At 37.6% G+C, this 23,337-nt stretch overlaps 4 protein-coding genes across 12 annotated transcripts; all 4 read left to right on the plus strand.

Annotated features, from left to right (window-relative positions):
- Positions 1 to 453: 453 nt before the first annotated feature.
- LOC119990874 (histone-lysine N-methyltransferase, H3 lysine-9 specific SUVH1-like) lies at positions 454 to 4,913 on the plus strand. 5 transcript variants are annotated; one of them, XM_038837011.1, is made up of 4 exons: positions 454 to 665; positions 1,304 to 3,482; positions 4,396 to 4,447; positions 4,600 to 4,913. In XM_038837011.1, the coding sequence occupies exons 1-2, from the start codon at positions 626 to 628 to the stop codon at positions 3,418 to 3,420; spliced, it is 2,157 nt and encodes a 718-aa protein (XP_038692939.1). In that variant the 5' UTR covers positions 454 to 625; the 3' UTR covers positions 3,421 to 3,482; positions 4,396 to 4,447; positions 4,600 to 4,913. The 5 variants fall into 5 exon arrangements, with proteins under 5 accessions (XP_038692939.1, XP_038692946.1, XP_038692932.1 ...); XM_038837018.1 differs by lacking the exons at positions 4,396 to 4,447; positions 4,600 to 4,913 and adding an exon at positions 3,655 to 4,369; XM_038837004.1 differs by lacking the exon at positions 4,396 to 4,447 and having other exon boundaries at positions 459 to 665.
- Positions 4,914 to 5,667: 754 nt separating this feature from the next.
- Positions 5,668 to 9,287, plus strand: LOC119990348 (probable protein S-acyltransferase 1). 3 transcript variants are annotated; one of them, XM_038836218.1, is made up of 6 exons: positions 5,668 to 6,186; positions 6,773 to 6,952; positions 7,039 to 7,347; positions 7,596 to 7,817; positions 8,329 to 8,796; positions 9,054 to 9,287. In XM_038836218.1, exons 1-5 carry the CDS (start codon positions 6,079 to 6,081, stop codon positions 8,758 to 8,760), a joined length of 1,251 nt encoding a protein of 416 aa, XP_038692146.1. In that variant the 5' UTR covers positions 5,668 to 6,078; the 3' UTR covers positions 8,761 to 8,796; positions 9,054 to 9,287. The 3 variants fall into 3 exon arrangements, with proteins under 3 accessions (XP_038692146.1, XP_038692155.1, XP_038692163.1); XM_038836227.1 differs by having other exon boundaries at positions 8,329 to 8,792; XM_038836235.1 differs by lacking the exon at positions 6,773 to 6,952.
- Positions 9,288 to 10,966: 1,679 nt separating this feature from the next.
- Positions 10,967 to 16,312, plus strand: LOC119984109 (probable protein S-acyltransferase 4). Of its 3 annotated transcripts, none has more exons than XM_038827914.1 (6): positions 10,968 to 11,432; positions 12,398 to 12,617; positions 13,262 to 13,570; positions 13,936 to 14,157; positions 14,591 to 15,186; positions 15,695 to 16,312. In XM_038827914.1, exons 2-5 carry the CDS (start codon positions 12,513 to 12,515, stop codon positions 15,182 to 15,184), a joined length of 1,230 nt encoding a protein of 409 aa, XP_038683842.1. In that variant the 5' UTR covers positions 10,968 to 11,432; positions 12,398 to 12,512; the 3' UTR covers positions 15,185 to 15,186; positions 15,695 to 16,312. The 3 variants fall into 3 exon arrangements, with proteins under 3 accessions (XP_038683850.1, XP_038683842.1, XP_038683833.1); XM_038827905.1 differs by having other exon boundaries at positions 12,429 to 12,617; XM_038827922.1 differs by lacking the exon at positions 13,936 to 14,157 and having other exon boundaries at positions 10,967 to 11,432; positions 12,429 to 12,617.
- Positions 16,313 to 17,561: 1,249 nt separating this feature from the next.
- LOC119986198 (proteasome subunit alpha type-3) lies at positions 17,562 to 22,947 on the plus strand. The gene is made up of 10 exons (XM_038830764.1): positions 17,562 to 17,732; positions 17,839 to 17,878; positions 17,963 to 18,046; positions 18,227 to 18,300; positions 18,901 to 18,987; positions 19,063 to 19,147; positions 19,299 to 19,345; positions 21,240 to 21,305; positions 21,984 to 22,074; positions 22,695 to 22,947. Exons 1-10 carry the CDS (start codon positions 17,629 to 17,631, stop codon positions 22,764 to 22,766), a joined length of 750 nt encoding a protein of 249 aa, XP_038686692.1. The 5' UTR covers positions 17,562 to 17,628; the 3' UTR covers positions 22,767 to 22,947.
- The last annotated feature ends 390 nt before the right edge of the window (positions 22,948 to 23,337 follow it).

A 23,337-nucleotide genomic window follows, 5' to 3' on the forward strand; every position in this document is an offset into this window, starting at 1 on the left:
CTATAAGCCAGCGATGTAGATGAAGTTAGTTAGAGACTTGAAGAGGAAAATCATTAGTAATTCTTTATTCTGTTATCAAACACCAAATGGAAACATTATTATTGAAATTTATTATGAAAAAAATACTAGACATGTTAAACATAGTATTTAATTGCAGGATTTAAATTCTTAAACATAGTATTTATTTTTCACTAAACTAATATTAGTACTAAGGTATATATATATATTAGTACTTTCTTTAGTTAGAGCAGATATGGAAATGTCAATTAATTAATTAATATTAATATTTGTATTTGGTACACGCTTTGGTACTCGAACCACGACTGAACCTGGCTCCCCCCAGTTCAGTTACTTTTTTCTGTGCACGATTGACGATTCGATTCTCTAGTATCAGATCAACCGCAAGCATGATGAACCTGCGTTTATATGATGACACGTGTGTAACGTCCATGAACCAACGTTTTTCCCGTCTGTCGTCACTTGTTCTACATTGCGCATTTGTCCGGCATAAGATGGCGGCGGTCTGTAACGCAGTTTACTTCCTCACCATCACCAAGATAAGTCAGATGTCCGAGAATTGGAATTTTTGAACTCATTAAGAAGATCTGATGGGTTTTTGGTGTTCATGATGTGGGTATCTACTTCAGACAGCAAATCTAAATCAGGTATATTGAGATTATCTCTTGATCCTGTGGTTTCCTCGATTTGATTTCGAACAAATTGCATGATCAGAGCAGTTAATTTCATTCAAAGTCTTCCCCTTTTCATTTTTTTTCTGGGACTTTTCATCACTTCACTTCTCTGTGTCGATGGATTTTATTTAACCATTTCTGGTGATGTCCATCTTTTTTATTTTTTGCAAGACAATCACTTCTTTTTTCCTTTCTTCGCGACCTGCTTGGCCGTTACTCTCGATCTGGTTTTTCTGTATTGCATGTGTATGTTTAATTTTTCCTCGTGAGTGTGTTTTGATATCTCCTATTTTATGAGTTCCGGGGTATTATATTTTACTGGTTTTCGTGTGGGTATTGCGGGAATTTTGTTTTCTGACACCAACCGAACCAAAGTTCAGTTCCTGCAGAGGTTGTTGGGTGTTTTCAGATTTTGGTATGGCTTGTGTTACTGAAATGAATTTTGTGTAAAGAAATGTTGTCGTATTTGTTTCCCGTAGATTTAGCAGATTTGTGAACATTTCAGCTGTTCTTCAGTAGAGATGTATTGGAAGAGAAGTAACACATGCATGTAGATCTGTAGTGCTGAAGGTTTTCTGTGCTGTCTAAACTGTGGTATTGTTGTCTGGAAGAGATTAGAATGGAACAATTCCAAGGGCAAGACTCAACTCCACCGTCTGGGTCGATTGATAAATCCAGGGTTTTGGAAATAAGGCCATTGCGGTGTTTAGTTCCAATTTTCCCCTCTCAGCCAAATTCTACTTCATTCAATACACCACAGGGTGCTGCCCCCTTTGTTTGCTCCAGTCCATCTGGTCCTTTCCCTCCCGGGGCTGCACCGTTCTACCCATTTTTTGGTGCACCCCCTGGACACAACCCGCAAACTCCACCTGGTCAAACTCCACCTTTTCGCTTCAACACACCAGTGTCGGATGCAGTGCCCATCACTTCTTTTCGTGCACCGTCTCCTCCAAGAGCTGGAGCCACTTCTTACCATCATTCAACAGCTGCAAATGGAGGTACAACGCCATCTAAGAGGGTTACCAGAAAAAGTGCTAAACCACAAACTCAAGATGGTGCTGCAGGGGAAGCTGGGTATGTTAATTTTAGTATGCCTGTTTCTGATACAGAAGATACTGGTAATGAGAAGGGGTCAAGGACTAGGTCCCGGAAGAAGGGTTCTACGGATCCAGAAGTGGATAATATTCTCACATCTTTGAATATCGTGAAATTTGATCAAGCTAGGCAAAATGATGGTGACAGGGACTCAATTGAATATGTACTACTGATATTTGATTTAATACGAAGGAAGATTGCACAGATTGAGGACTCGAAGGGATCATCCCCTGGAGTAATCAAACGACCTGACCTAAAAGCTGGTACAATCTCTATGACGAACAATATTCGGACAAATGCTACGAAGAGAATAGGATCTGTTCCTGGAGTTGAAGTTGGGGATATTTTCTTTTTCAGGTTTGAGCTTTGCTTGGTGGGATTGCATGCACCATCAATGGGTGGAATTGATTATCTTAAGGTGAATCTAGAAGAAGAGCCTGTAGCTGTCAGCATTGTTTCATCTGGAGGATACGAGGATGACGTAGAAGATGGGAATGTATTAATATACAGTGGTCAAGGTGGGAATCTAAATATAGATCAGAAGCTTGAAAAGGGTAATCTTTCTTTGAAGAAAAGCTTGGACAGGGGTAAAGAAGTAAGAGTGATCCGGGGTATGAAGGATGTAGCAAGTCCTGCTGGAAAAGTTTATGTCTACGACGGTCTTTATAATGTTGAAGAATCATGGGTGGAAAAAGGAAAAGGTGGTTGCAATGTGTTTAAGTTTAAACTACTTAGACTCCGTGGCCAACCTGAAGCGTTCACAACATGGAAATTGACTCAGCAATGGAAAGATGGCATCATTCCAAGAATTGGGGTTATATTGCCTGATCTTACTTCTGGGGCAGAGAGTTTACCTGTTTCCCTGGTAAATGACGTTGACAGTGAGAAGGGCCCAGAATACTTCACATATGTTTCCTCTATCAAGTATTCAAAAGAAGCCAATTCAGCAGATTCTTCTAGTGGCTGTGCCTGTGCTGGTGGTTGTCTGCCTGGTAATCAGAACTGCTATTGCATTCAGAAAAATGGTGGCTATCTTCCATATATTGCAAATGGCGTTGTTGCAAACACAGGGAAATTAATTTATGAGTGTGGACCTTCCTGTCTGTGCCCTCCTAATTGCAAGAACCGAGCATCCCAAGGAGGATTGAAAGTTCGCTTAGAAGTTTTTAAAACTAAGGATAAAGGTTGGGGTTTGCGATCCTGGGACCCCATCCGAGGTGGAGCTTATATATGTGAATATGCTGGGGAAGCTTTTGTGTATTCTAAGGTAGAGGCGCTACACAATGACATGGATGATTACCTTTTTGATGCTACCCGCTCTTGTCCTCCAATCCTGCCCAGTGATCCCAATGAGGCTCCAAAGATGCCATTTCCTTTAGCTATCAGTGCAAAGAATATTGGGAATGTAGCTCGTTTTATGAACCACAGTTGCTCTCCGAATGTAATCTGGCAGCCGGTTTTACGCACAAACAATAAGGAGTCTGATCTCCATGTTGTGTTTCTTGCCATTAGACACATCCCTCCCATGACCGAGCTAACATATGATTATGGAATGGTCCCACCTGAAAAAATGGGAAGGCGGAAGAAACTTTGCTTATGCGGGTCTTCAAAGTGCAGAGGATTTTTCCATTGAAGCTTTATTTATTGGATAATTTGGATGTGGATGAGCCTTATAACTTGACCCTCAGAGCGAAGGTTAGAGTTCTTCATTATCTAATTTAGTAACTTGCATTGTCTGGTAAAATATTGCATTTGGTTGGTGAATGTGCTTGATTGATTTAGAACATGTTTAAAATTGTTAAGTGTTTTCTTTTTCTCGCGGGACTAACCCTGTAGGAGTTACTTGTGGTTGTGGGTGCTGGTGTAGATCCCTTCTCTATCAAGATCGTGTAGCATTCATTGACATGCTGTGAATTTAGTGCTACTGAACTTGTTACACATTTAGACTAGCATGTTCTGTGCTCTTGAAGAGGTCTGGGGCATGACTAGAAGCTTGTCCAGGTGTATGAACTTCTCAAATGACTTTTGACACATGTATATGGCTAGGAACACAGGTCATAATTGATCCAGTGTCCGGGTCTTATTCCGTTAAGCAAAGCATGATATGCAGTGTTGGTGGCATGTAAATTTCACACGAGGACGTATTTCTTATTATGTCATCTTTTTCCTATGAACATTGACCTCTGTTGTAATTTTGTTTTCATATTCTAGTTGCAGTTGGTGATTTGAGAGGGTGGCAACACTTATAATGGCCTGATATATATATTTCTCCCCAAATCAGAAATAGAAGGCTTTAGCCTTGGGACTTAAAAGACTAATAAAATAGTTAAGTTAATCTGAGCATTATAATTGAGGGAAACATTCTCAGCTCTTGGCTGATTTGGAGCCAAATGAGATCAACTACATTAGTACTGGGTGGACCGGTGGAGGGTGAAAGTACTTAATTTCACTTGGGTATATGAGTGTCCCCACCAATCCAGAAGAGAAGGGTGACTTTTTCCTTGGTCAATTATAAAAGAGTTTATTATATGACTGAGATTCTGAGAAGCTTAAATTCTGTAAATATTGGTCCGGCCAAGCTTTACATTGAATCATGTTTAATGTGTAGGTGAGGACTGTGAATTATGATGCTAGGGCAACTTCATTGATCTGATCAATGAGTAAGATGTGGTCTTGAATAATTTCTCTCTGGAATTATATTTCCGCTTATGGCTGCTTTACTACGGGACTCTTTTCATTTGCAAATAATTTGGGTTCCATCTCTCATTTATGTCCTTTTCTCACCCTTCTCTGTTGCTCTGTCCTTTCTCAGATGATTCCTCGCTGGCATGTAGAGAAAGGCATCTGGAGGGTTTTGATCGTCCAGTATTTTCATGTACTAAAATTCAAGTTGCAATGGTAGCTCTTGTATGATCAACTTTACTTCTTTTTTTCTCGTCTAAATGAACGGAGATCTGTCAAGTTGTCTAGTTAGCATCTTGTAACGGTGAACTTACCAAAAAAAATGTCGTAATGGTGAAAACTATGAACTCCTTTTATTTGTTTTGCTTCTGATGCCATTATACTGTGATGAACCCTGTTTCTTTGTCGAAAGACAATATCTCGGTTTGGAGAATTTGTTATTCAGTCATGCTTGATGTTTCTAGACTTTCTTGCTGGAGCAATTTTGATTCTTCTTTCTGGCTAAAATGGAGTTGTTTGGTTGGATGTGAGGAACGCAGATGGTGATAGGCAATAGTTGATTGCAGGAGACTTATTGGGTTTGGAGTAAGTAGGATGAAAGTTTGTATATGTTCTGAAGATGGATGAAAAGGGTTTGTGGGCGAAAAGGGTTTGTGTACACAAGTCCTCCATGGTTATGGAGCTCATGGGGATTTGGCCCCCCATTGGGAGTGCCTTTTGTTCTTGCACTAATGCTAGAGTGGCTGAGCTATAAATAGAGAACTTTTTTCGCAGTTATATAGTAGCTTTCTGCTTGCATTAGTCGGCTCTGTGAAGGGGAGAAAATGGAGTTGGTCATAATAGAGGGTTTATTGAAGTTTGGGCAGTGGCATTGTGAAATTTCTGAGTGTTCGGTTCATGACATTCAATTAGCAAAAATCAGTCTTTGCAATTGAAAAGGTGCCTAAAAGATTCATCAATATGTGCAATATCTGCATGTTCGTTTGTCCATCACCATTAAATTTTAGTTTTGATGATAAGTGAGAGGTGGTTCGGTTTACATTTGATTGGGTTAAGCATAGCTAAACTTCGATTCCAATGAGAAGTATATTTCGAAACCGTCATTTGACAGAGATATTGGCTTCTAAAGAATGATTATAAAAAAAAAAGAATGATTTTATTTTCGCTACATTAAAACATTATTAGAAATTATAAAATAAAATGCAAATGTTACAAAAAGATTTTTTTTTATTATCAAATGTGCTACTTTGCCCGCGAAACTCCCGCTGGATTTTTATATGGCACTGGATCTAGACAGCAATGCCCGTTAGAGAGAGAGGGGATCGTTAACGATTGGATTGATGATGCAAAATGGGCAGCTGGAATTTTGATCCAAAATAGACAGAGAGAGAGGTGGGGGAAAGAGGGAGGTGAGGAGGGAGAGAGACATGTAACAAAAAGGGGGAACACCCAGAAACCGTTTTTGATGTCATTTCAAAACAACAAGTTTGGGAGACCAATGTGGTTGATGTTGATTTTCATCTTGTTTTAATTTTTGATTTCATCTGGGTGTTTGCCTTTCATGGTGATGTTTTTGCTGCGACAACAAAATTAGAGACAGAAAGCAAGAATGGGCAATGGCAAAACCCAGAATAGGGAATCTCCCTCCAGAGACTTGTCCATGGCCACTTCCAAATCCAAACCCATGAGGCTCTACCAAGTTTGGAAGGGTAACAATGTAATACTTTCTCCCTCTTTCTCTGGATCTCCAACTTCATTTATTTTTCTTTTTCTAGGGCTTTATATGATGTCCGTGTTATGAATTCATAGATTGCAATGACTGAAGCTTTTGGGGGTTTTTTTTCCCCCCTTTTAATTGATCTCCTTGTGACATTCTTTAGAATTTCAATGGTTAGCAAGGCCAAATAAAGACGTTCTGCTTAATTTGGGGAAGAAATTCTGCATTTCTGAATACTGAGTGATAATGATAAGTTTGTTTCTTTGATTAAATACCCACATTTTAAATTTGATTTGGTTTCATTTAACAATAAGATCGCTCATTCCTCGGGACTTGATTATTTTTCCTGTAGAAGTTAAGTGATGGGTTTTCTTCCTTTTGGTCAAATTAGTGATATAGGTTTCGAGACAATAGTGGCAAAGGATCAGTACAATATTCCTTTCGTATATAGAATTTTCAAGTGTCTGTGGAGGTTAATATAAATGCACTGAAAAACTTTGTTGTAAGATAGTCTATATGCTTGTAGAATTGAAAGATTTTCTAGTATTGATAAGCCCCATGATGAAGCTTCTTCTTGATTGGACAGAAATTTCTCTGTGGCGGAAGACTGATCTTAGGTCCTGATGCAGCTTCACTATTCTTGACTACATTTCTTATCGGAGGTCCTGCACTAGCATTCTGCATAAGGATGCTGGTGATAACGGGACAAGATGATCCACTATTTGACTACCCTGTTTTTATTGGGGGATTAGTCCTAACTGTTTCGGTTGGTAAATGAAGTTTTCCTTTGTGTAATCGAACCTTGCTTCGGCAAATAATCTTTGAACCTGATCTGTTTCATGCTCCCTGCAGGCCTTCATGTTTCTCTCCTTGACGTCGAGCCGAGATCCAGGAATTATTCCCAGGAACTCAGTAGCTCCTGATGCAGATGACCCACTTGAATTCACTACTCCCTCTATGGAGTGGGTCAATAGTAAAACTCCCAGCTTGAAGATACCACGAACAAAGGATGTAATGGTCAATAACCACACAGTTAAAGTGAAGTTTTGTGACACTTGTTTGCTATATCGTCCGCCACGTGCCTCTCATTGCTCTATCTGCAACAACTGTGTGCAAAAGTTTGATCACCACTGTCCATGGGTGGGTCAGTGCATCGGAGCAGTAAGTAATCCGGTCCCCAATTACTTTGTGCCTTAGAGGTTTATTAATGGATATTCTGACATGCATAACATGCTGGAAATATTGCAACTATGTTGGCCCTTTCCTCATCCTTTATAGCTGATTTCTTCAAAACCAATTTCATGGTCAAATCTTTCCCTGTGTTTGTAAAGAAACTTTTAAGGGTTTGCTTCATGTATTTTCATGCAGTAAGATATTAACCAGATTCTTCCACGTTGACTCGATTGCAGCGCAACTACCCATTTTTCATATGTTTTATATCATCATCAACCTTATTGTGCCTATACGTCTTTGTGTTGTCCTGGATCAACATCCTTCGGCAAAAGGGCAATTTTTGGGGAATCATATCACGCGACATCGTATCAGTCGTTCTCATTGTCTATTGCTTCATCGCTATCTGGTTTGTCGGTGGTCTCACAGTTTTCCACTTTTATCTTATTTGCTCAAACCAGGTGATGTTCTTGCTCTTTGTTATATTTATATCTTGTGCATATGTGGTACTATCTTTTATTGAAATAGATGGACAAACATCTAGTCACTTTCTGTGTTTTTTTTTGGTTGAAGACCATGTATACATATGATTTTTTCCCCTTTTCTGATAGATACACTGTATACAAATATGCTTTGGAAATCTTCAGATATATTTTTCATGGTTTTGTCAATTTTTTTCATTTTTCTAAACTTCCTTGATAATTCATATGTTTTCAAAATGCTCCAAGAACCACACTTAAGCTGTAATCTTGAACTATTGACAAAATGTTGGTACATCATATGCCAAGAATGTGGCAACACATTCTCCTGTTAGACTAAAAAGGCAGCTTCTTCAAGTTTTCTTCTACTGTCTCCCTCTGCTGATTCTCCCTCTGCTGATTCTACTTAACATTTTGTAATTTGTTCATAGAACAAGATCAAATTAATTCGTTATAGTTCGATTCTTAAGTTTCTTTTGTTTTTTTTTTGCAGACAACCTATGAGAATTTCCGTTACCGCTATGATAAGAAGGAAAACCCCTTTAACAAAGGTTTGATAAGTAATCTTAAAGAATTCTTCTGCTCAGGGATCCCTAGTCGGATGATAAATCTCCGAGCATGGGCACCGGAAGATGATGATTCAGTTATGGGATCCATTTCATCTGACCTCGGTGGAGGCTTCATTGGCTCAAAGGAGAAATTTGACATAGAAATGGGGGGAAAGCTTGGCAAGGATGGTATCGTGAAAATTCCAAGTATTATGCAGAATTTTGATTATAGTGGTATTGACGACAATTTGAAGACGAAGAGTAGAGACATGAATGCTTCATTTGATCCATTTTTCTTTCCAACCGATCGTCAACTAATAAAGCAGCCAAAACCCAGTTTAGGAGCTCATGCCCTAGACGATAAAAGGATGCAATAGCTTAACTCACACCATTCTGAGTCTCTGAAGATGTAGGTACGCTCTTGTATGCGTTGTAGATTCACCGATGCTTATCCAGGAAATTTCAAATATATTTGTAGAAGGAACATCTTATTGCTAGGGAATTATATGCTTCCTTTCACTACTTGGAATCTGAATACCTGAATTAAGGGATCTTTAATTCAGAAAATCCTTATCAAAATCAGTATGAACTGCATTTTGAGGGTTTTTTTATTTGCTCTTTATGCCCATATATGAAATTTAGCCTATGTCTTCTTGTTTTTGTTTGACAGGTTTATCTGGACAAGAAGTTGATCAGAGCATGAATGTCATAGGTATCTGACTACCTGTTGATGGATTGTGGTGTATAATTTGTTAGAAGATCGCCGATGTAAGTAAACTGAAACGAAACGATGTAGCGAATGATTAAACTCATTTTATGTTTATGCTGGCTGAGATATTTTGCCAAACAAAAGAACTACATGAGAAAGAAATAGAAGACAGAGGTTCTCTGTGTCTTTGATGTCTTCTGCTGCCCCTCTGTTTCATTTCCCTCTTATCTCTACAGTTGGATTTGTTGATAATCCTTAAGGTGACAGTTATGTAAGTTTGACAAGCATAGCAAGGAAGTTATAACTGTGTTTTCAGAAATTGTTTCTGCACCAGACTGTGTGTTAATGCTGATGAACTTGTAAGGAAACTTTGAACATTATCAAGCATCATAAGTACATAATTGTAATGTCCGAATAACAATTTCAGTTAATTTGCTGCTGAAACATGTTGCCATGGATAAGTTTTTTAAGTTCATGTCAATATATACTGACCAACCAAACGTAACCTTAATGTATTCGCAAATTTCACCCTCAGTTTCTTTAACTTCATTCATATCAATATATACTTGTGAACCAAACGTAACCTTAATGTGTTTGCAGATTCCACCATCGGTTCATTTAGGTTCATATCAATATATGCTTATGAACCAAACGTAACCTTAATGTATTTGCAGATTTCACAATTGATTTCTTTAACTTCATATCAATATATATTTAGGAACCAAACGTAACCTTAATGTATTTGCAGATTCCGTCAACAAATTTCTATGTTAAGATAGGTTTTCATAAATATGCAAGTTAATGAACATGAAATTGAAGAGCTGACATTTGGCTATGTCAAGCATGTAGCAGCCAACAAGATAAGGTCAAAAGTAACAATGTCCTGTTGAAGCATAAACGGCTGATTTTTTTTTCTCTCTTTTTTCTTTTAATTTATAGTTAGATATGCTTAGTTTAGATTATGTGTATTGTTACCAACTAATGCTTGATACAAATTTGAGAACGTTATAGACTATCTTATTTATGACCCTCATTTTATCCTCGATCTTCACATATGCATTGGCACAAAGGTTTCAACCAAAAAAAACTTCGTTCAAGCCTCTAGAGATTGGATGCAACCTGTCTTTCATCAACAAGTTTCATCTCTCAATATGAATATCAGATCTCCAACTTATAACAGGATACTTAAGTCCAGGACTAATCACAAGGAGAAAGTGTAGCAATGGAGTTTTTCATCATGCACCCCCCATCACAGATCTCACTTGATCCCTAGCGTCATCACATCCATCTTACTATTTGTATCCCTAGTATCTTGTTTTTTTTTGTTTTGGCTTTTGCTTTTTGTTTAGCTTGTTCTCTGTAATTGTCTGAGGCCATCCCTCATGATGCCCTTTTGGGTTTTTTCTTTCTCTTTGTTTGGTTGATATACATGGTTGCTTATCAAAAAAAATTTATCCTCAATCTTATGTGGTATGTGTGATTGATTATAAATATACATGCAGAGTTCCATTAACATCCAACACTCCACTTAAATTGCGATTAAAATGAGGATTATAAATTTAAGGTCTCAAACATTTTTTTTTTAAAATTTGATCCAAAGATTGGATAGTGATAAAATTACATTTCAAAAAGCCATATAATTGGCCCAAAAAAAAAAATATTTACCCTTAAAGATACACAAATATATAAATAAATGAATAGAAAGAAGAAACTTTAGCTGGCATGCCCAATTATAATAGTAATTCATTCATGTAATTCACACTTATATTAACACTAATATTATAGTAATTCATATCATGTAAAAGTAATATAATAATTACTAAAGAAGTTAAAACAGACAACCGCGTGAAACCCGCGAGAAATTGAAACATCCGCCCGGAACTCATCGTTTCCAGCGTTTCTTGCATCAAAGAGACAGAGAGAAAATCTATGTCTTGGTATAATCTCCTTAACATACATAAAAAAAAACTAGGGAAAAATAAAAGGGAATAATTTTGGCGAGCAGAGAGCGGCAGCTGGTTTTTGATCCAAAAACCTCTCTACGTCTCCGTTTCTCTCTTCACTGCTCATTCAATACGCTGTACACTAGGTTTATGGATTACCCATATTGGAAAGTTAGAGTTGTGATTCTTTTTTAATGTTGGTTCTTGGATTTCTGATGTTCACAGTTTAAGGATAGAGAGAAGTTTTTCTGATTGGAAGAAGAGGAGCAGGAGGAGGGGGAGAGGTGGGTACAGGGTACTCGTTGTTGTTTTTTATTAGGAATCCAAATCCATCAGCCAGAGGGGTATGGCCCAGGATAAACCTATGAGACTCTATCAAGCTTGGAAAGGAAGCAATGTAAGTCTCCGGCTCTATTTCTGTACTTACTTCCAATTGGGGTTTTCGTTTCTTGTTCATTTAATGCGACTGGTTGATCATGAATTGAATTGGGTATTTGTCTTTTCTTTATATTTCTATTACGATTGTGACTATTGGGTATATCTTTTGGTTCACTTACCTTATTTATGGGATCCTTTCTACTTTTATTTTAAGATTGTGTAGTTTTAGGATTCCGTCAAGTATGGTCTGGATCTATCCACCACGATCAACTCTATGGGGGAATTGAAGACAAGGGGAGAAAAACTAAATTTCACTTTTAAGAGTTGGGTTCAAGACCATGTCAGTTGAGCATGTCTAGGCTTGATTTTATCTACGCCTTAGTTGATTCATTGTGCTGGTCTATGACTTCTGGTTCTTTGAATGTTCTAGTGCAAATGGTTTTCTCAATTTTCAAGTGGCAACCAGGATCACCACTAAGTTTTGCCAACTTCTTTAATATATCTGGTATTTTTTACTGTATTAATTTAGTGACAACAATGCTCCGATTTCAAATCAATTATCTGATAGGAGTTCAATTGTAGATCCAAATCCAATTAAGCCAAACGTGTATATCCATAATGCCAGCTCGGTTAACATATCATCAGCAAAAACGGAAGGAAAAGATTCTGTTGAATTAGTCCATAACCTCGCTTATGAGTTATGATAGCTTTCGTGACTATAGCATACAGTCAAAAAAATTGTAGAGCTTTTGCAGTCTTTCATTGTGAATTAAATTTCTGGCCTTAATGAAATATGATCTCTTTTTATAGTTTCCTTAGCCAAATTCAGCCATTTCTTTCTTCCTTTTTTCAGTCTTTTGGTTTCCCATGCTTTCTCATACGCGCGCGCGCGCGCACACACACACCCACACCAACACATCAGTTTGGATTATTCTTGGAAATGTACGTACATGATACAACATGGCTATAATTTTTTCTGACCAGGCTTTATTCCATGCTATTTTGATGTTGTCAGAGATTTTTCTGTGGGGGAAGGTTGATCTTCGGTCCTGATGCCGCATCATTGTTTCTGACTCTACTCCTTATTGCTGTCCCTGCAATGGTGTTTTGCATAAAAATCTATTGTAAGATCCATGACAAGCTCACCAGACATCCTGGGAGTTGGTATCCTGTATTGTTTGTTGGCGCTGCTCTCACAGTCATGGTATGTATACATTCACAGCTTGGTTTCAATTTGTATTTAAGTGTTTCCACAACAATTCTTTATTTCAAAAAGGGTTGCAAAATGACGTTTTGAGATGTTCACCAAATGGTCTATCACTGGTTCTCCATATTATTGCTACCATAGAGATCTCTTTGTTGTTTATTTGGCATTCTGTATCAGTTCCCTTCCGGTAGGATGTAAAAGAAAGCACTCAATGGCGACGTGAAAATTACATACTGCATAAACTCGCTATGCACTCAATTGTGATGTGCGAGCAGAGATTTGGAATGTTTGGACAGTTTTAGCTAATAAATTGCTGCTCTTGTTATGTTAAAAATGAAAAACTATTTGATTGGAGCTTATTTTGTCTTTTGTACCATATCACGTGCAAGATCAAGCTTATGATCTCTGAAGTTTACGCTAATACTTGCTCTATTGTTTCTGGTTGACTGTATGTTCTGCGACCCTCTTCTCAAATTGTTATGGAACCACTACTTCTAATATGTCAACGTCCTTGACAAATGTTTCGCTTTTGAAGTCATTATACAGTTACATGACTGAGAAGAGCTAAGCTTATCACACACTGGAGCTCCTTACAACATATGATAACACAAATTTTATACCGAGATCAAATTTTTTTGCAGGATTTAATATTTCTCTTATTGACCTCTGGTAGAGATCCTGGAATAGTCCCCAGAAATGTAAAGCCTCCAGAAACAGATGAAGCATGGGAAGTAACAACACCATCGATGGAATGGGTTAATGGTAGAACCCCTCACATGAAATTACCTCGAATGAAAGATGTAATTGTGAATGGCCACTCAATAAAAGTGAAGTACTGTGACACTTGTTTGCTCTATCGTCCTCCTCGTGCTTCTCACTGTTCAATATGCAACAACTGTGTTCAGAGATTTGATCATCACTGTCCATGGGTTGGTCAATGCATTGGAATAGTAAGTATTTCTTGCATTATATTTCGAACGTGGTACTGAATGCTTGTTATTAAATAACAAACAGGAGTTTATTGTTACGCCATGAGTCCCACCAATATATGTGCTTTGGAAAGCGAAGTTTGAAAAGCTGAGACTAAGCTTTTTTTTTTCTTCTGGATGTGATTGATATAAAATTGCTGATACAATAATTCAGTAAGTTATTGTCTACCAAATGGCCATAAGGAACTAGACAATAACCTACTATCTAGAGTACTTCAGATGTTGCACTTATTCTAATTTCCGTTTCGTCCACTATTTGAATATTTTCTAAATTGCTTCACAGTTGTTAGAAACTGACATTGCTCTTCATGTTGATTTGGTTACAGCGCAACTATCGGTTATTCTTCATGTTTATATCTACAGCAACCATTTTGTGCATATATGTCTTTGTTTTTTCATGGATCAACATTCTCGAAAAAGAGAAGAGTATCTGGAAGGCCATGTCACATGATGTACTGTCAGATTTGCTCATAGTCTACTGCTTTGTGGCTGTGTGGTTTGTTGGTGGCCTTACATTCTTCCATTTCTATTTGGTTTGCAAAAACCAGGTGACTTTCTAAAATGTTAGAACTTATTTCTATATAAAGGTGTGGTGAATGTGTATCATATTTCTTTTGCACACTATATCTCATCCAGGAGGTACATGAAAATGCTATGCATATGTCCACCATGCCTGATGAAATGCATATGCACATGTATTGATGTATATGTGTTTAGCAAACATGCGCACAAACGCATAGCTTGCTGGATGACAGAAGAAGTCTGTTTCTGCATATGCTTTCTTTAGGAACACATAAAATGCTATCAATTTGAACAAATGTGCACTTCTCAGTTTTCTTGTTTTATTCTGTGCATACATGAATAAAATATGCAGATACTAGTTAGCTGTGCAGACCCCCCCACAACCCATTAAGAAACACATGGTTGACTGGTTCTTTCTTTCAACCTTAGCTTTCTCATTTTGATCCTTGTTTTTGACAGACGACGTATGAGAACTTCCGATACCGATATGATAAGAAACTGAATCCATATACCAAGGGACTTATGAGAAATATTGGACAAGCTTTTTTCTCCAAGATCCCACCTTCAATGAATAATTTCCGGTCTTTTGTTGAGGAAGATGAGCATAAGGCTGTTGGATCTTTTACCCCTAATTATGGAGAGGCTATTGTTAGCTCGAAGGAGAAAATTGACATTGAACTGGCACATAACCTTGCAGACAATAGTGCTTATTCACTTCCTGAGATTCTACGAAATTTGGATTACGATGATGAGGAGGATGACTTGAAAACAAAACAGGACGAAAGCAAACCTGCTTTTGGTCCACTATTCTGGACTGAGCAAGATATGCTAGAATCAGGGCAAGTCTGTATTATTGCAGATGAAGTAACCGAATCCGTTCAAAGTACTACCGCTGGAGATGGAGGAAGAGAATCTTCACAAATCTTGAATTCTGAAGATGGAGCTAGAGCTTCTGTTCAAAGTTCCACTTCTAGTGAGGAGATTAAGCCTGTGGAAGAAACTAGAGATAATTGGAGCTCCCATCAAACTACAACACCAGCTCCCCAAGTATAGAGGTCAATATCTCACATTCCTTTCGTTGTTGATCTCTTCCTTTCTCTGTTTGTTAGATAAGTATATTGCTCTTTGACCTCTAAAGTAGAAATAGGATCCTCTAATGTAGTTTAGTTGTTCAGTTTTTATTTACTGATTGTGTAAAAGAAAAGTTAGTTTCTAATTTATTCGGTTGGGTCATTTCCCGCGCAAACCCTGAGAGTTGAAATAAATAAGAGCAAGATTGTAAAGTGGGCTTTCCATAAAGGAGCAAAATTAGCTTCTTGTGACAACATGCAACAAGCACACTCAACTGCTTTGCCTTTTTCATTTATGAATATATGGTTTAATATGGAAAAGGCTGGTAAAAACTCTTGTAATTTGATATAAGGATGTATTTATATCATGTCCAGATGTTCATATTTCTCCATTGATCATCTTTGCCTTAGTCTCCATTCTCATCTAATCTTCCATTCATAATTCTTTCTTTCTTTCTGATCCTCTTGTTGGTTTGATACTTCTTGATGACAGTTTCTCCTGTAAACATCTCTTCTTTGGCTCGAACGTTTGGAAATGGATGTGAAAGTTCTCATTTGTTGGAATGGCTATCACATGTTGGTCATCCAAGTCTTGAGGTTGAATGCAGGTTGTTTTGCTGGGATTCTGGGAAAGGAGAGCAATTTGATCGTCTGCTTGCATCCATTTGTTTGTCATAAAGTTCAGACTCCTGTTTGTTGCAAGTTTGTAGATGTCACACATTTGTCCAATAATGCAGAAACCCGAAGGTGAAGGTGTCTGTAAAGGTATGAGGGTCTGTAGATAGTGTCATAGGTTTTTCAACCCCCTTATTTCTTTTTCTTTTTTTTTCTCCCATCATATTTGACAACACAGATTTGAAAATTTTCTATATATTTGCTTAGACTTCTAGTATTGTCTTGGAACATTTTAATCACCGAAAATTTGTATTGACTCAATCTTGATAAGGTACAGTTTGCTTTACCCTCTTGGCTTTCTATCAGAGCAGTAGTGTTTCTGGTATTGGTCACAATGGTTGTCATAATTTGAAGTTGAATTCTTCCCTTCCAAGACCAACAGACAGTCACACACATGTATATGTATGTATTGTCACAATGGTTGTCATGGCCAACACACACATATATAAACCCTTCAAAGACAAGGAGTCATGAGTTCAACTCCCATGTCTAACGAATTCCTTTGGAGCTACCCCATGAGTCGAAGCTCTGTAATTATTTGGTAGGTATGGGACTGGAGACTTACACATCCAGGGTTTATCATATTCTGTATAAGACGGGGTTCAATGAGGTTCTGGATACTTACAGATGCTGGGTTCATGCATCCACCTGTTAGATCAGACCCAAGTATCTGAAGAGCCAACTTTGACACGCTTGATATCCGAGTCTTCATGAAAATCTTCCAGGGATCTTATGTTGCTAAGCCCGAGCGAGATGATCACAATTGCAAATGTTAGAAATCCTTCAGTCAGTGCACCATGGGGACCCAGTCCTACTTCAGGGAAGCTATCGATCAGGATCCTAACCCCAGCAATAGATCCGATTACCTAGATGAAATTAAAAATCTAGAAGCCTAAAAAAGATGAGATCCTGGTGATGCACAATTTTCTTCTCCTCTTGCTTTCAATGATTTATACCCCAACCCCAAAATCTGGTACACAAACATCTTTAACAGAGCGCCCGACCATACATACATGAAAGAAATCACGAAATCCGGTACCGTCAAACGAGCCTTCGCCATTGAATGAAATTACAAGATCTGGGTTTTCTTCTTCTCTTGCTTTCAATGATTTATACAGAATTTTCTCTCGCCTTCGCCATGGGTCATGGTCATAGACGTCGAAATTGCCCAAGAATTCATATAATTAGTAACAATGTCTCTCGCGCGCTGTTTGTTCTTTCTTTTCAATTGTTCAAAGTTGTGTGCTTTAACCAGTGGTACCAGACATTGATTTTGCCAGGAGAGAGGGAAGGAGCTTCTGGTCTGAACGAACTTTCCCATGCATATCTCTGTTGTCCGATTTATATTCGTTGTCTGCCGCCAATTATTTGTCCCCGGAGGCCCGAATCCCACATTTATGCAGATTAGGGACGTAAAACGCGGAATATGGAGTCGTTTTTACTCCGGACCAGGTAAATATTATCTTGGACTCGGGCTGCTTTTTACAGACGGGCTCAATTCTGGCCTCTTTTCAAACCCTGGTTTGGACTTCAATTAATACAGAAGTTACAGAAACCCAATTTTCACTGTTCTCTAGACGACTAGACCCAGCCCATTATAGGTCACTTTGGTCCAAATCTGGCCTTCATCTAAATGGGCCTCGACTGAAAAAGGCCAGTCAATTTCTTGGCAGAAAAGAAACTCTCTATTTGTAAAGCTACACATCTCTCCACCCTTTCCTTTGTATCGCAATAGGAAAATAAGAAAGAAGAATGAGCAGCATCGGAACTGGTTACGATCTCTCCGTCACAACATTTTCCCCCGATGGCCGTGTTTTCCAGGTCGAGTACGCTTCCAAAGCCGTCGACAACAGCGGGTATTTCGAATCATTACTCTTATTATATTTTTTACTCTTTTTTTTTCCTTAATTTTTCGGTTTTTGCCTTGAGTATTTGATTTTCCGTCGGTTTTGTTGTTTGCAGGACTGTTGTTGGGCTCAAGTGCAAAGATGGGATAGTTATGGTAATGCTAATCTGCAGACCAACTGTTATTGTCTTCTAACGTTTAGGGTTTGATGATAGATTTTGATGGATTTGTCTGTTTCAGGGTGTGGAGAAGCTTATACAATCAAAGATGATGCTACCCGATTCCAATAGAAGAATACACTCTGTTCATCGCCACTCTGGCATGGTATGATGTCTATGACTTCACACTGGAGTATAATTTCTGTTTTGTACCTTCTCGGTTCAATTTAATGTTTTGAACCTAGCGATCATTGTGAACATAACGATAAAACATGTAAAATCGGACATGTTGGGTATCCAAACTTCCTCTATCAACCTTACCTTACTTATGCTCTTCGTATTACAGGCTGTGGCAGGATTAGCAGCAGATGGTAGGCAAATAGTCGCAAGGGCCAAGTCTGAGGCTACAAACTATGAGAAGTCAGCTTTGCAATTTCCTTTAGCATTCTACATGTTCTGTTTTGTGCAATATGCCACATCTCGCATGCAGATTGACCAATTTGTTAGGCAATGTGTGTGAAAAGTAGATGTTAGATGGGGTATGGCTTATATATATTTTTATAAAGTCTGATTAGTAGACTCACTGAAACACAATCATGGATTAGGAGTATACAATCCCTTTCGATAGCCTAAATTTGGTTTTAAGTAACAGTTTGGACTTTGAAGGTAGTCAACTAATCGATTTAAATTATCTTTTGCTGAAAGTGATTTTCCATTTAAAGGTCTTGGCATGCAAATATGTTCTTCCATTATCAAGTAATTCCATTTTCCAAGGGCACTAGGTAGTAACACCTCTAGAGTCCTGCATTGTTAGTAAGGGCACTAGTTAGTGATACCTATGGAGCCCTGCTTTGTTAATAAATAATAAGGGCTAGTTAGTAGCACCTTTAAATAAACTAGAGGAGATTTTTTTTTTAATAGACAATATGCATTGTTCCTAATGTATGATTGTGGGGAATCATCTCACTTTTGACATATTGGGATACCTTCATCTCAGTTTTTTAAGAAATTATTGTGCAGGGTATATGGTGAACCGATTCCAGTGAAAGAGCTTGCTGACAGAGTCGCAAGTTATGTTCATCTATGTACTCTATATTGGTGGCTCAGGTTTGATGAATAAAATCATTCACCAACTTCTATTTATTTTCTCCTTGTACAAGAGAATAATTTATTGTTCTGCAGACCGTTTGGATGTGGAGTAATTCTTGGAGGTTATGACAGAGATGGACCGCAATTATACATGGTTGAACCTTCTGGTGTTTCATATGTAAGTTGATTTATTTGCCACTACTGCTACAATTGATTGGTTTTAGTGCCCAATTTCGTTTATTTGCTCGTGTACTCTTTACCCTTATGCCTTTCCATTTGCAATTACGACTGTGTGTAATTTGTTTTATTGTTGTTGGCATTTTCTCTAGAGATATTTTGGTGCTGCCATTGGCAAGGGCAGGCAGGCTGCTAAAACGTAAGTAATTAGATTTAATGAACTTTATTTATTGAATTATGAGTATTATTTAATTATTATTAGTGACATGATGATGGTAAGATATCGTTTGCTGCAACCTTCTTATGCCAAAAAACACGCAACCAGAACCATGCTAAATGGAATCTCTACATGATCTCTCCAATCTCTATGTCTGGGTTAATTTGCCTATATATTGTTCTACCTTCGTATTTTTCAGTGTATTTATTGTGAAATACTGTAGCATGTGTGTAGTTATAACAACTAATGTAGATTTTGGTGAAGTTGGCTGATGTTGGTTTCATGTTGACAAGCTTTTCATCGTATGCTAGTAAGCTTGTAAAGTACAAGAAAACGTACTTTCTCCTATGTAATTTTCTTTCCAACGACATGATCTCATTTGGGCTATGATGCCATGGAATGGGCATTTTGTAACTTGCTATGGCACAAGCGATGAGGAAAGGGGAATGGCTATGGCTTGAAGAATGAGTATTCCTTTAGGACACTCTTAAAAGGACTTCGTCAGTGAAGCCACCCAGTCTCTCATTAATTAGCCGTAATACAACAAGCAAACATTGGTCCTTAGTGAAAACATACTGATTTGTACTTTTGCGGTTCATTCCCCATTCTCTTGTTTATCAACAACCATTATGTTTCTCTTTTTCTATCTCTTGGATCCTGATTTCTTTAGAATTTTTAGCTCTTGGTTTTTCTTGATCTCTTCACTTGCATTGCCACCAGTAATTAGTTAGCAAACTCAAGTTGGTCTTTTGCTATACCACCTTGAGTTTGAGGGGGGATGGTTGTGAATTAACGAGGCAAGTTCTATTTTCAGTGTGTAATTTCAACAATTAATGTAGGTGTCGATGGAGGTGGCATACAACATCGTTGTATTGGCAGTGCTTGCCTAGTAATCACGTGCTTGGAAAATACGGACATACCCTCTTTATAATTCTTATTTCATGTACCTCCATGCTAGATATATTTACAAAATTTTTGATAATATGTTATGTATTTTATAAGCTGACAAGGCCATGGGCAAACAGAATGCCCCACTGTTGTTATTGACATTGCACCTGCATAAAAAGGTTAATCAATATCAATATTAATAAGTCTAACATCCATGCTCAAGCTTAAAGTGGTACAGCTAATGCCCACTTGAGTTTGCTAGCTACAAGTTTAAGCAATAACACGTGCCAAGAAACCAAGAGCATTGAAAACAAGATCCATGAGATATTGAGAAATAAATGGATGGTTGCGGTAATTGAGAACGCTACTAAGAGATGAACAATTTTTTTTTTTCGGGCGGGGGCGTTGGGAATGATAGAGTTGAGTAGCAGTCACAAGAGATGCATGTATAGTAGAACTAGAGCTAAGGTACAATAGAACAAGAACTGAAAGACCTCTGATGATAGGCAAACAAAATTAGCTGATTACAGGCAGTTACAGATAAAATCAAGATGCTAAAGGCAAACAAGAACGAGATTTGTATGGATAATGTTTTTGTATTTTTACAAGCTCACAAGCATATGGTTTTATACATGAGTTCAAATCAAACTGACTTTGAGGTGAACATAATCAAATAATCAATAGTTACCCTAAGACCAGCGTGGTTATATACATCAATATGGAATCTATTGGATTGAACATTTGTGCCTGCTGCTGAATGGATATAAACCTTTTTATTGTGTACATTTTGCTTGTCCACAATAATTCCTTAGGATCGTAATAGTAGACAGTTCCTCTTTATTATGTCCAATTGATCTAATCACCGCTTTGTTTTTTTTTTTTTTAAATTTTAAGCTTGTTCCTATTCAAAAAGGTTATTGCTTTTATTCATACTGTATATTGACAGATTTAAGTGATGTTGTTGATATCGTTAAACAATATTTGACAGAGAGGTTGAGAAGTTGAAGCTTTCTGAATTGACCTGCCGCCAAGGAGTTATTGAAGTTGCCAAGATGTGAGTTGTGTTATTGACTTGTTCTTGGATGATAAGTTCTATCATTTACTATTAGTTGATATCTCAGTATTGTTCAAAGTTATGATGTCGTTATCTAATTGTGGTTTCATCTGTTTAGTCTTGGGAACTTAATTTTGGGACTTTTGTTTGCTTTTGCATAATTGCATCTATTACTAAACTCCCCATGGTAAGACTTATGATTGTGATGACCAACAGAAAAGTCATTGAGACTTGCATTTGAGAACATAGATAAGTTGTTTAACTGAAAAAAAAAGGAGTGAGGAATGTTCATATGGTATGAAAGATTAAGTTGCCATCCATCGGTTTCATTTTAAATGTTTGGTCTGTAACATCTAAAGAGTTAAGAAAGATCTTCAGAGAAAAAGGAAGAAGAAAGAGTTTACCATGATGAGGGATATAAAAAATGTATGAAATCCTGAGAAGGGCAGAACATGCACGCTTTATTCATATCATTGCCTACCTGGGGGTTTGGACACGATATAATTGATTGATTTGTATAATATATATGCTTACATTTGCTGCTAATTGTCCAATTGCCTGATGTGCAATGGAGCGGGTATTATTCAGAATATTCTGAAGACTAAATAGTAAATACCTGTTGAATGCAAATTTAGAATTCTTTTTACTCCTTTGACATTCTCATATAATGCTAAGCAGAATTTATGGAGTACATGATGAGGCAAAGGACAAGGCATTTGAATTGGAAATGAGCTGGATTTGTGATGAATCAAACCGCCAGCATCAGAAGGTATTTCTAGCTTTTTATCAAGATGGACTAACTTTTTTGGAAACTTTTATTTATTTTGGAATGACTTGGCTGGAGAATTCAGTTTTTTGGGCCATTACTAAAACTTCATGCTTCTTTGGCTATACATTATCAAATATTTTTAGTGGTGAAATAGATCTTTTTTATCGATGTCCCAGAAGGGACGGTGGTGAAAATGAAATAGATCTTCACTTGTCTAAAAGAGTTGCAAAACTTGAATGGTCTTATATAAATTCTTAATATGCATCCCATGTTGAGTCAAAACTTCTTTCCAAGCAACACTTTCCATTTCTTTCAATTGTATCCATATCATGCTTATTGTTTATGATTATGAATAGTAGTTTACCAAATTTGTTGACAAATAACTGACCTCATGGAAAAATATTCAGAACAAGCGTAGACAATTTATCATCAGAATTATCTATTAAATTCTTGCCGTCTCTTGCTAATCAGCCCCCTAATATTGATTTGGCCCCAAAATGTTCTAAATCAATAGATGAGACCAGATAGACTGTCTTTCTGCTTGTTAACAATGTACATTATCGTGTCAATAGGGCTGGTTTGCTGACTGTTAATTTTGCTTTTGTTTTCATTATGATCAGATCCCAGATGACCTTTTAGAGGAAGCCAAGGCAGCAGCCAAAGCAGCACTCGAGGAAATGGATGCAGATTAGAGAGAAGCTTTTATCATATTTTGCCCCTTCCAACAGTTGTATTTCTTTGATGATCAGAGGATTTTCCAAATATTTAAGACTTACGGTATACAATGGCAGGTTTTCGTACACTATTATTTTACTGTTCGTTTTGAGCGGAGGTACTTTCTGTTTCAAGTAATTTATGTTTGCTTATGTAGTAGATACCGCCTATTATCCATTATTAGCAGTTCTTGTTGCCGAAATCTTATGGACTATGGGCATGAAGCCATCCTGAAAAATGATGACAGTTTCCCGGAACGATGATATTGAGCGATGGATCATGCTCCATTCTGAACCTGCAATAGATAGCTGTACACCATAAATTCGATCGGAAGTCTGGCAAAGCTCCCCAGCATCACAAATTAAAACCCTAATTCTTGCTATTTTTGATGTTTTCCATACTCTCTCTAGTAACATTTTCTCTGCCTCATAAACAGGCCAGTTCCATCTGCCCCCTGTTCTGGGTCTGGGACTTCTGTCTTGGGATTTTGTCCTCAAACCATGCCTGTCCAAATCACAAATAAGTGTGCTCATATAAAAAATGAAGGGA

Source organism: Tripterygium wilfordii, chromosome 3 (assembly GCF_013401445.1).
Source record: "Tripterygium wilfordii isolate XIE 37 chromosome 3, ASM1340144v1, whole genome shotgun sequence".
Taxonomy (NCBI): domain Eukaryota; kingdom Viridiplantae; phylum Streptophyta; class Magnoliopsida; order Celastrales; family Celastraceae; genus Tripterygium; species Tripterygium wilfordii.